We start from the raw sequence: 15044 nt of genomic DNA on the forward strand, positions 1-15044 counted from the left end.
GAGCATATATGGGTTAATTTGTTCCTAGACACTGACCTAGGAACAGTTGTTTGTCCTTCCCCTTTAATGGCACAGGTTAGAGTTGAGGAACTCCTGGAACAGTTGTAAGCCCTTCCCCTTTAATGGTACAGGTTAGAGTTGAGGAACTCCTGGAACAGTTGTAAGCCCTTCCCCTTTAATGGCACAGGTTAGAGTTGAGGAACTCCTGGAACAGTTGTAAGCCCTTCCCCTTTAATGGCACAGGTTAGAGTTGAGGAACTCCTGGAACAGTTGTAAGCCCTTCCCCTTTAATGGTACAGGTTAGAGTTGAGGAACTCCTGGAACAGTTGTAAGCCCTTCCCCTTTAATGGCACAGGTTAGAGTTGAGGAACTCCTGGAACAGTTGTAAGCCCTTCCCCTTTAATGGTACAGGTTAGAGTTGAGAAACTCCTGGAACAGTTGTAAGCCCTTCCCCTTTAATGGTACAGGTTAGAGTTGAGAAACTCCTGGAACAGTTGTAAGCCCTTCCCCTTTAATGGGGAACTCCTGACTCAGTACCTGTGGGATATGTAAAGGAGAGTGAACCAGGGCCTTTGTGATGTTTACAGTTATAAAAAGGTGACAGGGTTCAACATTTGACACATCTGGCATCTCTGACCAGCTGACCTGATCAACAAGATCTATGGGCCCTCGTTACAAGGCCATAACTGGGGTCTGGGGACTTCCTGGTTAGGTCACATGATCAGGAAAACTCCCTACCCACAATCAGAATACTCACAATCCCAGGCAGTCTGAATGAACTATATTTGAAAGACATTTGATCTCGTAGGATCTCTAAATTGAAGGTACGGCAAGCTAGCTACCACAAAGAGAACAATTGCCTATTCAGATATGTTGTGTGTGTGCTTGCATGTGTGCATTGTGTGTATATTGTGTGTGTTATGTGTGTGTATATTGTGTGTGTTATGTGTGTATATTGTGTGCGTTATGTGTGTATATTGTGTGTGTTATGTGTGTGTTATGTGTGTATATTGTGTGTGTTATGTGTGTATATTGTGTGTGCATGTGCATGTGTGTGTGCTTACATGCGTGCATTGTGTGTATATTGTGTGTGTTATGTGTGTGTATATTGTGTGTGTTATGTGTGTATATTGTGTGTGTATATTGTGTGTGTTATGTGTGTGCTATGTGTGTATATTGTGTGTATATTGTGTGTGTTATGTGTGTATATTGTGTGTGCATGTGCATGTGTGTGTGTGTGTGTGTGTGTGTGTTGCCCAAAGCCTCTCTGAGCATCAGTGAGATATATATCTGCAATCCTCTCTCTTCAGAACAGACAAACCAGTGTCCATGAATCATCTACAGCGAGACAAAGTTATCAGCCATTATAACATTACCAAGGCCCTCAGAAATGTAGCCTTTAAACAAAGTCGATTTAGTGCACTACTTTTCAGCAGGGCCCATAAAGGCTCTGGTCAAAACTAGTGCACTATGTAGGGAATAGGGTGCCATCTGGAATGTAAGCCTTAGAGGATACAGTCTGCGGATCATAACGCAGTGGCAATCCATGTCAGTGGATGATAAATAACGACATGACATTATCTCCTACCAGTCTATCATGTTATTGATTTCATTATTGATCGATATCGGACGCTGCATTTTTTTTTGCTGTTCATAAAATCAAGGTCATTTGTGCCTTGATATAAATAAGAGGTTTATAATTCATTCAAGTCACACCGGGCACTTCCTGAAACATTGGCCTTGTTGATTTTTCACGAAACCTACTGAATCCATCTGGTATTGTTGGATGAAAATGGAGCGTTCAGGTTTCTGAACAACACACAAGTGGCTGGATATGGCTGCCATAACAACATGTTTCCACCCCCCCCCCCCCCCCCCCCCCCCCCCCCCCGAGTCTCTCTCCCCCCGCACCGCATCCCTTCTCGGGTTGTTTTGAACCATGATAGAGCGGTGAGAATAGAATCTCATGACACCCACACAGGAGACACGAAAAGGAGCAGCTATTTTCAAACACCATAAACAACTAGATTACTGTGTTTGTTATTACCCGCAGAGCGGCGGACATGTCGATGAAACGTTAGCTGAGGAAAGGTAAATAAGGAAAATGTGTTTCTGTGGATTTATTTGGAGGAGCGATAAGGCGTTAGGAACGTGAGCGTATCTAACCAGCACCTCGCGCGGGGACGGGGAGCGACGCCCATTCCATCCCGTCACCGCTACCGAGCATCATCAGTCTCGAACACTGCTAACGGGAGAAGCTCGAGCCTACCGTATATCACCCCCACTACACAGTGCAGGCCACTTATTCTATTCTAACATCAACTAGGTCATTCATAACCGTATAAAAACGATGCATTGACTTACCACATCTCACACGAAGCTGCAGCAATGGTCGCGCGCAGATCCAGGCATTGAAAGCGCAGTGTCTTTACAATAACCGCCGTCTCTCCCTTGTAACAGTCCAGAGTTCTTGCTTGGAAGCAACAAAAAAAAATCCCCTCAAATGAATGAAAAATTAAGCAATTTGATTCCAGGTCAGCGATGCTTTTATATCGTCAAGGTAAATTCTGATTCCTCTTATAACAACAACAACAAAAAAAACGCTTAAACGATATATAGTCTTCGCAGTTGTTGATTGTAACATGGGCTAACGGACAACCTTTCGAAGGCTCAGTGTTTAGTATCCAGATCACTGTTCACAGAACGCCACCGGTGAAGGGGTACAGACCCCAACGCAACGAGTCCAGGATTGGAAGAGAGGACGGGAACACTATAGCTAAAGATCCACGAAGCCAGCTCTCTCTCTCTCTCTCTCTCTCTCTCAGATCTGTCTCTTTCTGTATTTCTCTCAGCTCTCACTCGCTCTCTCTTAGCGGTCTTCAAAAACGTCCACGTAGAGAGCACGTTGACCTGTTCGCGGGAAGAGCAAAGGGGTCAAAAAAATGACAACCCAATTTGGAAGTGGATGCTCAGACGAGATCAGATTCGGATAAGTGGAGCGGAGCGCAGAGCGATGCAGGCGGGCTGTGGTGATGCCTCCTCGGGCAAGAAGAGGGGACCAAGTCAAAGGAAAACACGGAACTGGATCATGGCTCAATAAGTGTGAGAGGGTTCCATCTGCTGTATGAATAGAATACATTAATCATGAAGCTCTTCATCCACATATACTGAATAAAAATATAAACGCGACATGTAAAGTGTCGGTTCCACGTTTCATGAGCTGAAATACAAGATCCCGCAAATGTTCCATTCAGCGCACAAAAAAAAACGTATTTCTCTAAAATGTTGTGCACAAATGTGCTTACATCCCTGTTGGTAAGCATTTATTCCTTTGCCCCAAGATAATCCATGCACCCTACAGGTGTGGCATATCAAGAAGCTGATTGAACAGCATCATTCTTACATAGGTGCACCTTGTGCTGGGGACAATAAAACGCTGCTCTAAAATGTGCAGTTTTGTCACAATACAATGCCACAGCTGTCTCAAGTTTTGAGGGAGCGTGCAATTGGTTAGCTGACTGGAGGAATGTTCACCAGAGCTGTTGCCAGATAATTTAATGTTCATTTCTCTACCATAAACCGCCTCCAATGTCATTTTAGATCATTTGGCTGATATGTCCAGCCAGCCTCACAACCGCAGACCACGTGTGTATGGAGTTGTGTGGGCGAGTGGTTTGCTGATGTCAACGTTGTGAACAGAGTGCCCCGTGGTGGCGCTGGGGTTATGGTATGGGCAGGCATAAATTACAGACAACGAACACAATTGCATTTTATCTATGGCAATTTGAATGCACAGAGATACCGTGACGAGATCCCGAGTCCCATTATCGTGCCATTCACCCGCAGCCATCACCACATGTTTCAGCATGATAACGCACGGACCTCATATCGCAAGGATCTGTACACAATTCCCGGAAGCTGAGAACGTCCCAGTTCTTCCATGGCCTGTACACTCACCAGACACGTTACCCACGTTTCTGTTTCCGCCCAATATCCAGCCACTTTGCACAGCCTATTGAAGGAGGGAGTGGAACAACATTCCACGGGCCACAATCAAACGTCTGATCAACACCGCGCGATGCGAAAGAGAAGTGTCACACTGCACGAGGCCAAAGGTCGTCACACCAGATAACCTACTGACTGGTTTTCTGATCCCACGCCCCTTTACCTTTTGTTACATTTAATGTACAGTACATGTGACCAACACATGCATTTGTATTGCCTGTGTTCCTAATCTATAGATTAGGGCCTAATGCATTTATTTCAATTTCATTGATTTCCTTTAATGAACTGTACCTCAGTTAGAATCTTAGAAATTGTTCCATGTTGCGTTTATATTTTTTTGTTGAGCCTATGCTGTGCCACGTTATGTGTTGGGGTTATCATAGAATTACATTAATATTGTGTAGGACCAATCTGCATTGTTGACTCGTTTATTTAGTCAGAGTTTAGTCAGAAAATGGCATTCTCTTGTCCAAAGATAGGCTTATAGCTTTAAACCTTCAAAATTAATATAGTATCACAATCACCATGAAATAACTACTGGAGTGAATTTGAGATGAAACTTAATTTTATTACCTGAAGAAAACTAGTGTGTATTTTCATTGAGTCTATGAGGACGGACGAGAAGGTCGCAGGTGCGCGTCTGGTCCGCTTTCAGGACGTCAGAAGATCACCGGTGAGGTGCGCATGCGTCTCTCACAGTGTGAAACGGATCGGCACACGCTTGATAAAACAGTTGATCTCCGTCTGTTTTGATAGATTTTGTGGTATTTTACGTAGGTTTAAAACATACAATTCATGTAGGTTTACGGTATTAATGTTATATTCATACATGTAGCTCTAAAACGGACAAAATGTTGATTTTTTTTTCCCCCCTGGCGACCGCGGACTTCTTAGGGGGACCTGTTGATTCTACGGTGTAGCCCACCGAAGCAGCAATGGAGGTGAGCTAACGGTAACGGGATTGTGAGTCTTCGGGATATCTAGCCTATGCCATTATAGGCTACTGTTAACATTTACCCCAGCATTTTTCTCTCCATTAGACCTGAGACGACCTATTTACTGAAGTGCAGAGATTTATTTGCCATCCACATTGGGAAATAAGTGCGCTGGATTTATGCGTTGACTGTTATCACTTGTGGGCTACTGTTACTGCACTCAAGGCACTCTAATCGTATCTGTAGGCTATAGGCTACTATTATTTTGACAATAAAATCTGTTTATAATTCATAAACTTAAACCTAAAATAGGCCTGACGGCTACCAACACTCAGGGAAACTGATTTCTAAATTCGGAAGTGCTTATTGAAAACCGCGTCGTGTTATTTTCTATTTTGCGTTCTCTTGTCACATAATACACATTATCTTGGCATCACGTTTTTGATATTCACCACAGCTGCCTGTTAACCATTCTTGTCTAGCCCACTAAATCAATCTCGTTATCAAACGCACCGCTTGTCTCTCTCTCTTGCTTGAGTGGCCTGGGGGTGTATTCATTACTGCAAACCGTAGCAAAACCCTTTCCCAACTGTTCCCGATCATTTCTCATTGGACACGTTCAGGTTAGTCCCTTCCCATTTCGACCGCCTGCTTCCTAGTGAATAAGCTAGATCCCTGTCCTGTCCCATTGCACCTGGCACAAAATGATCGTGAGGCTGCATGTCAACTGTAATTACCGTGAGTCTTGGATAAGGCTATTTGCCGATGGTAATCTCACTTAAGAGCATTAGGTTTACTTCGGGAAGGCGCTTGCTAACAAGCTTGTTTGAGCATACACCTCGTGCGTTCCAAATGACGCCCTATCAAAATTTGCTTCGGTCATTTATCATGCAAACACATGTATATTTTTATTGTGGCGCTGCATCAGTGAGATATGGACATGACAGTATGAGCTTCAGTTCTCTATCCATGGAATTAGCCCACTGCGTCACCAGGATGGAGCTAGCAAAGAAGGCTGTTCATTTTAGTCTATTCAAACAGACCTCATTTGAAAGGCAACAATTACACATTAAGATCAGGTGTGGCCAACACACCTGAACACACTCAGCAAGATGGGGGATAGAGAGAGTTTTGTTGATGCTGAGAACGGAATGTATATCTTTTAACATTCTTAGAACGTTCTTGTGGTTTTTTTATAGAACGTTTTCTTAATTGTTCTGAGAACATGACTTTACATAGAACTACAAGGAAACCTGTAGAAAACATTATGCCGAAGTACTGAAATTCCCACCTAAGAAACAAATGGTTGTCAGAACGTTATGTGCTAGCTGGGTAGCTTGCACCATTCCCAGAATGTTGTGGATAGGTTCTATGCAAAATAACCATAGGACAACCATGCTCTCGCAAACTCGAAGAAACATATGGTTGTCAGAACGTTATGTGCTAGCTGGGTATTCCCCATATGGGGTCTTAAAGGTGGAGTGAGGGGGCAGAAGCTGAGCTGCAAATTAATCATCTTAGCAACAAGTATAAAAGGAACATTGAAGTGTTTTATTTAAAAAATATTTGTTTTATTTAACAACATTTGTTTTATTTAACAATATTTTGTTAAATTAAACAGCCTACATGAAGACTTTCTGATTTAATACTAGGAGGCCTAAACACACAAATCAAATTAAATTGTATTTGTCACGTCCACAGGTTACAGCAGGTATATGATACATCCACAGTTTACAGCAGGTATATGATACATCACATCCACAGTTTACAGCAGGTATATGATACATCACATCCACAGTTTACAGCAGGTATATGATACATCCACAGTTTACAGCAGGTATATGACACATCCACAGTTTACAGCAGGTATATGATACATCCACAGTTTACAGCAGGTATATGATATATCACATCCACAGTTTACAGCAGGTATATGATACATCCACAGTTTACAGCAGGTATATGACACATCACATCCACAGTTTACAGCAGGTATATGATACATCACATCCACAGTTTACAGCAGGTATATGACACATCCACAGTTTACAGCAGGTATATGATACATCCACAGTTTACAGCAGGTATATGATATATCACATCCACAGTTTACAGCAGGTATATGATACATCCACAGTTTACAGCAGGTATATGACACATCACATCCACAGTTTACAGCAGGTATATGATACATCACATCCACAGTTTACAGCAGGTATATGACACATCCACAGTTTACAGCAGGTATATGATATATCACATCCACAGTTTACAGCAGGTATATGATACATCCACAGTTTACAGCAGGTATATGATATATCACATCCACAGTTTACAGCAGGTATATGACACATCCACAGTTTACAGCAGGTATATGATACATCCATAGTTTACAGCAGGTATATGATACATCCACAGTTTACAGCAGGTATATGATACATCCACAGTTTACAGCAGGTATATCATATATCACATCCACAGTTTACAGCAGGTATATGACACATCCACAGTTTACAGCAGGTATATGATACATCCACAGTTTACAGCAGGTATATGATACATCACATCCACAGTTTACAGCAGGTATATGATACATCCACAGTTTACAGCAGGTATATGATATATCACATCCACAGTTTACAGCAGGTATATGATACATCACATCCACAGTTTACAGCAGGTATATGACACATCACATCCACAGTTTACAGAAGGTATATGACACATCACATCCACAGTTACAGCAGGTATATGACACATCACATCCACAGTTTACAGCAGGTATATGATACATCCACAGTTTACAGCAGGTATATGATACATCCACAGTTTACAGCAGGTATATGATACATCACATCCACAGTTTACAGCAGGTATATGATACATCCACAGTTTACAGCAGGTATATGATACATCCACAGTTTACAGCAGGTATATGATACATCACATCCACAGTTTACAGCAGGTATATGATACATCCACAGGTTACAGCAGGTATATGACACATCCACAGTTTACAGCAGGTATATGATACATCACATCCACAGTTTACAGCAGGTATATGATACATCACATCCACAGTTTACAGCAGGTATATGATACATCCACAGTTTACAGCAGGTATATGATACATCACATCCACAGTTTACAGCAGGTATATGATACATCACATCCACAGTTTACAGCAGGTATATGATACATCACATCCACAGTTTACAGCAGGTATATGATACATCACATCCACAGTTTACAGCAGGTATATGATACATCACATCCACAGTTTACAGCAGGTATATGATACATCACATCCACAGTTTACAGCAGGTATATGATACATCACATCCACAGTTTACAGCAGGTATATGATACATCACATCCACAGTTTACAGCAGGTATATGATACATCACATCCACAGTTTACAGCAGGTATATGATACATCACATCCACAGTTTACAGCAGGTATATGATACATCCACAGTTTACAGCAGGTATATGATACATCCACAGTTTACAGCAGGTATATGATACATCACATCCACAGTTTACAGCAGGTATATGATACATCACATCCACAGTTTACAGCAGGTATATGATACATCCACAGTTTACAGCAGGTATATGATACATCACATCCACAGTTTACAGCAGGTATATGATACATCACATCCACAGTTTACAGCAGGTATATGATACATCACATCCACAGTTTACAGCAGGTATATGATACATCACATCCACAGTTTACAGCAGGTATATGACACATCACATCCACAGTTTACAGAAGGTATATGACACATCACATCCACAGTTTACAGCAGGTATATGACACATCACATCCACAGTTTACAGCAGGTATATGATACATCCACAGTTTACAGCAGGTATATGATACATCCACAGTTTACAGCAGGTATATGATACATCACATCCACAGTTTACAGCAGGTATATGATCCATCCACAGTTTACAGCAGGTATATGATACATCCACAGTTTACAGCAGGTATATGACACATCCACAGTTTACAGCAGGTATATGATACATCACATCCACAGTTTACAGCAGGTATATGATACATCACATCCACAGTTTACAGCAGGTATATGATACATCACATCCACAGTTTACAGCAGGTATATGATACATCCACAGTTTACAGCAGGTATATGATACATCCACAGTTTACAGCAGGTATATGATACATCACATCCACAGTTTACAGCCGGTATATGATACATCCACAGTTTACAGCAGGTATAAAAGGTGTGGTGAAATGCTTGTGTGCTAGCTCACTCAACATTGCTGTACAACAATAACACTCAACATTGCAGTACAACAATAACACTCAACATTGCGTAATAACACTCAACATTGCGTAATAACACTCAACATTGCAGAATATTAATAACAACACTAAAGAGTCAAGTCAAAAATATAAAGTAAAAGAAGAGATTTTATGCTTAGTAATACGCTGATATGTAAACAGTATGACAGAACAGATAATGAACAATATGATATACAGAACAGATAATGAACAATAAGATATACAGAATAGATAATGAACAATATGATATACAGAACAGATAATGAACAGTATGATATACAGAACAGATAATGAACAATAAGATATACAGAATAGATAATGAACAATATGATATACAGAACAGATAATGAACAGTATGATATACAGAACAGATAATGAACCGTATGATATACAGAACAGATAATGAACAATATGATATACAGAACAGATAATGAACAATATGATATACAGAACAGATAATGAACAGTATGATATACAGAACAGATAATGAACCGTATGATATACAGAACAGATAATGAACAATAAGATATTCAGAATAGATCATGAATAATACTATATACAGAATAGATAATGAACAATATGATATACAGAACAGATAATGAACAGTATGATATACAGAACAGATAATGAACAATAAGATATTCAGAATAGATCATGAATAATACGATATACAGAATAGATAATGAACAATATGATATACAGAACAGATAATGAACAGTATGATATACAGAACAGATAATGAACAGTATGATATACAGAACAGATAATGAACAATAAGATATACAGAACAGATAATGAACAATAAGATATTCAGAATAGATCATGAATAATATGATATACAGAACAGATAATGAATTATAGGATATACAGAACAGATAATGAACAGTATGATATACATAATAGATAATGAACAATATGATATACAGAATAGATAATGAATAATATGATATACAGAATAGATAATGAACAATATGATATACAGAATAGATAATGAACAATATGATATACAGAATAGATAATGAACAATATGATATACATAATAGATAGTTCATAATATGATATACAGAATAGATAATGAACAGTATGATATACAGAATAGATAATGAACAATAAGATATACAGAATAGATAATGAACCATATGATATACAGAATAGATAATGAACAATAAGATATACAGAATAGATAATGAACAATAATATATACAGAATAGATAATGAACCATAAGATATACAGAATAGATAATGAACAATAAGATATACAGAATAGATAATGAACAATAATATATACAGAATAGATAATGAACAATATGATATACAGAATAGATCATGAACAGTATGATATACAGAATAGATAATGAACAATATGATATACAGAATAGATAATGAACAATAAGATATACAGAATAGATAATGAACAATATGATATACAGAATAGATCATGACCAATATGATATACAGAATAGATAATGAACAATAAGATATACAGAATAGATAATGAACAGTATGATATACAGAATAGATAATGAACAGTATGATATACAGAACAGATGATAATGAACAGTATGATATACAGAATAGATAATGAACAATATGATATACAGAATAGATAATGTACAATATGATATACATAATAGATAATGAATAATATTATATACAGAATAGATAATGCACAATAGTATATACAGTATAGATAAGGAACAATAAGATATACAGAACAGATAATGCACAATAGTATATACAGTATAGATAAGGAACAATAAGATATACAGAACAGATAATGCACAATAGTATATACAGTATAGATAATGAATAATATTATATACAGAATAGATAATGCACTATAGTATATACAGTATAGATAAGGAACAATATGATATACAGTATAGATAATGCACTATAGTATATACAGTATAGATAATGCACTATAGTATATAAAGTATAGATAATGCACTATAGTATATACAGTATAGATAATGCACTATAGTATATACAGTATAGATAATGCACTATAGTATATACAGTATAGATAATGCACTATAGTATATACAGTATAGATAATGCACTATAGTATAGATAATGAATGTGCTTTGAGTATGACTGCATTTACAAATATAAAGTAAACACACTCACATACACACTCATTCTACATTTATGTTTGTTGAAGTTGATTTAACTTATAAAATCAAGGCAACCAGCCGCAATACAAGTCAGGCGAATGTGTTGAGACACATAAGTGTGTGTTGAGATTGTATTGCAGCTAGTGCAAGATCAGTGGGGCCTCATTTATCAACTGTGCATACATTTCTTGAAAAAAATCTGACACACACACAGACACACACACACACACACACACACACACACAGGCTGTGTTTCCAATGCATCAAAGACACATCCTCCTCCACTTACCCTCGCCTTATGCCCTCAGGGGAATCCCCAGCGGCCATCTTTGTCATTGGTCCAAATGATTAGCCAAGCAAGAGAAGTTGGCAACGGAAGCCCCTCAGCACTTTTGATCGAGTTTGCGAGTGTACAGTTCTGTTCACCCCGGGGCCTGAAACGACCCATAATTCTAATTCGCGATGATCGTACATCCGCTTTCGAAAAGTTAAAACCAACATTAATATGGGAGACGTCAACATAAAAGTGTAAGGTAAAAAAACGAATGTAAATAAGTTAGATATTGTGCTACTAATGCACATGACACCAACAAACACGTATCATGAGTTATTATATTTTTTGTTTGGTTGGCTTTTGGAAACGTTAACTTGCGTTCGTAACTTTCCCTGACGTCACACTCATACCCAATTGTAAATTGTCGATTTTACCTGCTGTAGTAGGACGGCTAACATTCGATGTCTGCGGATGCGTTGTCCTCCATCCAAGATATGAAATAGGATCCTATTGGACTGTAGTGCATATGAAATAGGATCCTATTGGACTGTAGTGCATATGAAATAGGATCCTATTGGACTGTAGTGCATATGAAATAGGATCCTATTGGACTAGTGCATATTAAAAGCACACACAAATGTTTCCATGATGACTGACAACACAAACTGTGGGATGAACGGGTGACACATTTTCAGGGGCACGAGCGGTCCGTTTAAAAATGTATTCCTTCCTGCTAGATTGATTGTCCCTCCTGTGAGATTGATTGTCCCTCCTGTGAGATTGATTGTCCTTCCTGCTAGATTGATTGTCCTTCCTGCTAGATTGATTGTCCTTACTGCTAGATTGATTGTCCTTCCTGCTAGATTGATTGTCCTTCCTGCTAGATTGATTGTCCCTCCTGTGAGATTGATTGTCCTTCCTGCTAGATTGATTGTCCTTCCTGCTAGATTGATTGTCCCTCCTGTGAGATTGATTGTCCCTCCTGTGAGATTGATTGTCCTTCCTGCTAGATTGATTGTCCTTCCTGCTAGATTGATTGTCCCTCCTGTGAGATTGATTGTCCTTCCTGCTAGATTGATTGTCCTTCCTGTGAGATTGATTGTCCTTCCTGCTAGATTGATTGTCCTTCCTGCTAGATTGATTGTCCTTCCTGCTAGATTGATTGTCCTTCCTGCTAGATTGATTGTCCTTCCTGCTAGATTGATTGTCCTTCCAACTAGATTGATTGTCCCTCCTGTGAGATTGATTGTCCCTCCTGTGAGATTGATTGTCCTTCCTGCTAGATTGATTGTCCTTCCTGCTAGATTGATTGTCCTTACTGCTAGATTGATTGTCCTTCCTGCTAGATTGATTGTCCTTCGTGCTAGATTGATTGTCCTTCCTGCAAGATTGATTGTCCCTCCTGCGAGATTGATTGTCCTTACTGCTAGATTGATTGTCCTTCCTGCGAGATTTATTGTCCTTCCTGCTAGTTTTATTGTCCTTCCTGCGAGATTGATTGTCCTTCCTGCGAGATTGATTGTCCCTCCTGCGAGATTGATTGTCCTTTCAAGCTATTGAAAAGTATCCTCAATACCACAGCAGAAGACAAGTCGTTGTTCAGTGATTGGTTAATCATGTTAGGTTCTAAATGAACCGAGTAAAAACTCACAGAGGATGATTAAAAGGTCCGACAGCTGAACAGACGAAGGAAGACATGTTCCCACCAGAGCAAGAATATAGACCTCCAAACTAGACATAGAGTGGGGCAAAAAAGTATTTAGTCAGCCACCAATTGTGCAAGTTCTCCCACTTAAAAAGATGAGAGAGGCCTGTAATGTTCATCATATGTACACTTCAACGATGGCAGACTAAATGAGAAAAAAAATCCAGAAAATCACATTGTAGGATTTTTTATGAATTTATTTGCAAATTATGGTGGAAAATAAGTATTTCCTCACTGTACCCCAATTTAGGTGAATTCTCCTCCTTACACATCTGAACAGCCAATACATCTCTGTTGCCAGACAGAAACTTTAGTGGCATATGTTCTTCCTCACTTCATCTGACCTCTGACCTCGCACCGACGTCCTCACTCCTCCCTAACTCACGGCTCTCCTGTTGACTTTGTACCAGACTGTGGCCCTTCTCCTTCCCATGGGGTCTCTGATGTCTAACAATAACACTGTCTGACAGAACGTAAACGTTCTACGTTCCCCCTTTTTCTCTGCCTCAGTGACGTGAATGAGGATATTTCATATGATCAAGTTTAGAAGTTCAGAACCCATCGATCAATAGATGACTGTGTTTCCATCTCCTGCCTTGGTATACAGGCTATGATGTGGTGCTCCTATTACACAGCAATACTGTAGCATACTCATACTGTGAAATATTTTAAGTAGGCTACCAGTCTATTTACGTTCGAGCGTGCTTGGCTATTGAATGAGTGATTTGATAAATGGTAGCCTAATATTTGTTGTGTAGCAGGGATAAACCAGTCATGTCCTGCAATTTGATTAGGATTCAGACCTACAGTATATAATGAAATGAGAAGCATGTCCTGTGGTTGATCAATTGATCAACCACCAGAAGTTGTGTGTCTACATGGTCTGACCTGGGCGTGTGGAGACTCACTCTTTGCTGTTTTTTTGTGCGCATGATCCTTTGATCAATCAATCAATCAATCAATCAATCAAATGTATTTATAAAACCCTTCTTACATCAGCTGATGTCTCAAAGTGCTGTACAGAAACCCAGCCTAAAACCCCCAACAGCAAGCAATGCAGGTGTAGAAGCACGGTGGCTAGAAAACACTCCCTAGAAAGGCCAGAAAACTAGGAAGAAACCTAGAGAGGAACCAGGCTATGTGGGGTGGCCAGTCCTCTTCTGGCTGTGTCGGGTAGAGAGGAACCAGGCTCTGAGGGGTGGGCCAGTCCTCTTCTGGCTGTGTCGGGTAGAGAGGAACCAGGCTCTGAGGGGTGGGCCAGTCCTCTTCTGGCTGTGTCGTGTAGAGAGGAACCAGGCTCTGAGGGGTGGGCCAGTCCTCTTCTGGCTGTGTCGTGTAGAGAGGAACCAGACTATGAGGGGTTGGCCAGTCCTCTTCTGGCTGTGTCGGGTAGAGAGGAACCAGACTATGAGGGGTTGGCCAGTCCTCTTCTGGCTGTGCCGGGTAGAGAGGAACCAGGCTCTGAGGGGTGGGCCAGTCCTCTTCTGGCTGTGTCGGGTAGAGAGGAACCAGACTATGAGGGGTTGGCCAGTCCTCTTCTGGCTGTGCCGGGTAGAGAGGAACCAGGCTCTGAGGGGTGGGCCAGTCCTCTTCTGGCTGTGCCGGGTAGAGAGGAACCAGGCTATGTGGGGTGGGCCAGTCCTCTTCTGGCTGTGTCGTGTAGAGAGGAACCAGGCTCTGAGG

The 15044-nt window shown here is 40.2% G+C and overlaps 2 protein-coding genes across 2 annotated transcripts in view; one reads left to right on the forward strand and one right to left on the reverse strand.

Annotated features, from left to right (window-relative positions):
- The window catches only part of LOC110516808 (adhesion G protein-coupled receptor L3-like), a gene marked incomplete at its 3' end in the record, with an annotated part of 310025 nt that extends 306771 nt beyond the window's left edge, over positions 1–3254 (reverse strand). The window contains 1 exon segment of the mRNA XM_036972433.1: positions 2365–3254. Coding sequence (XP_036828328.1) covers positions 2365–2369 — 5 coding nt within the window.
- A 1419-nt stretch (positions 3255–4673) lies between these two features.
- LOC110517093 (multiple PDZ domain protein-like) overlaps positions 4674–15044 on the forward strand; it is a 159415-nt gene continuing 149044 nt past the window's right edge. The window contains exons 1-2 of the mRNA XM_036972458.1: positions 4674–4778; positions 4900–4946. The gene's annotated coding sequence lies outside the window, so the exon portion shown is untranslated. The remainder of the gene's footprint in view (positions 4779–4899; positions 4947–15044) is intronic.

This window comes from Oncorhynchus mykiss, unplaced genomic scaffold (genome assembly GCF_013265735.2).
Source record: "Oncorhynchus mykiss isolate Arlee unplaced genomic scaffold, USDA_OmykA_1.1 un_scaffold_161, whole genome shotgun sequence".
In the NCBI taxonomy this organism is placed as follows: Eukaryota; Metazoa; Chordata; class Actinopteri; order Salmoniformes; family Salmonidae; genus Oncorhynchus; species Oncorhynchus mykiss.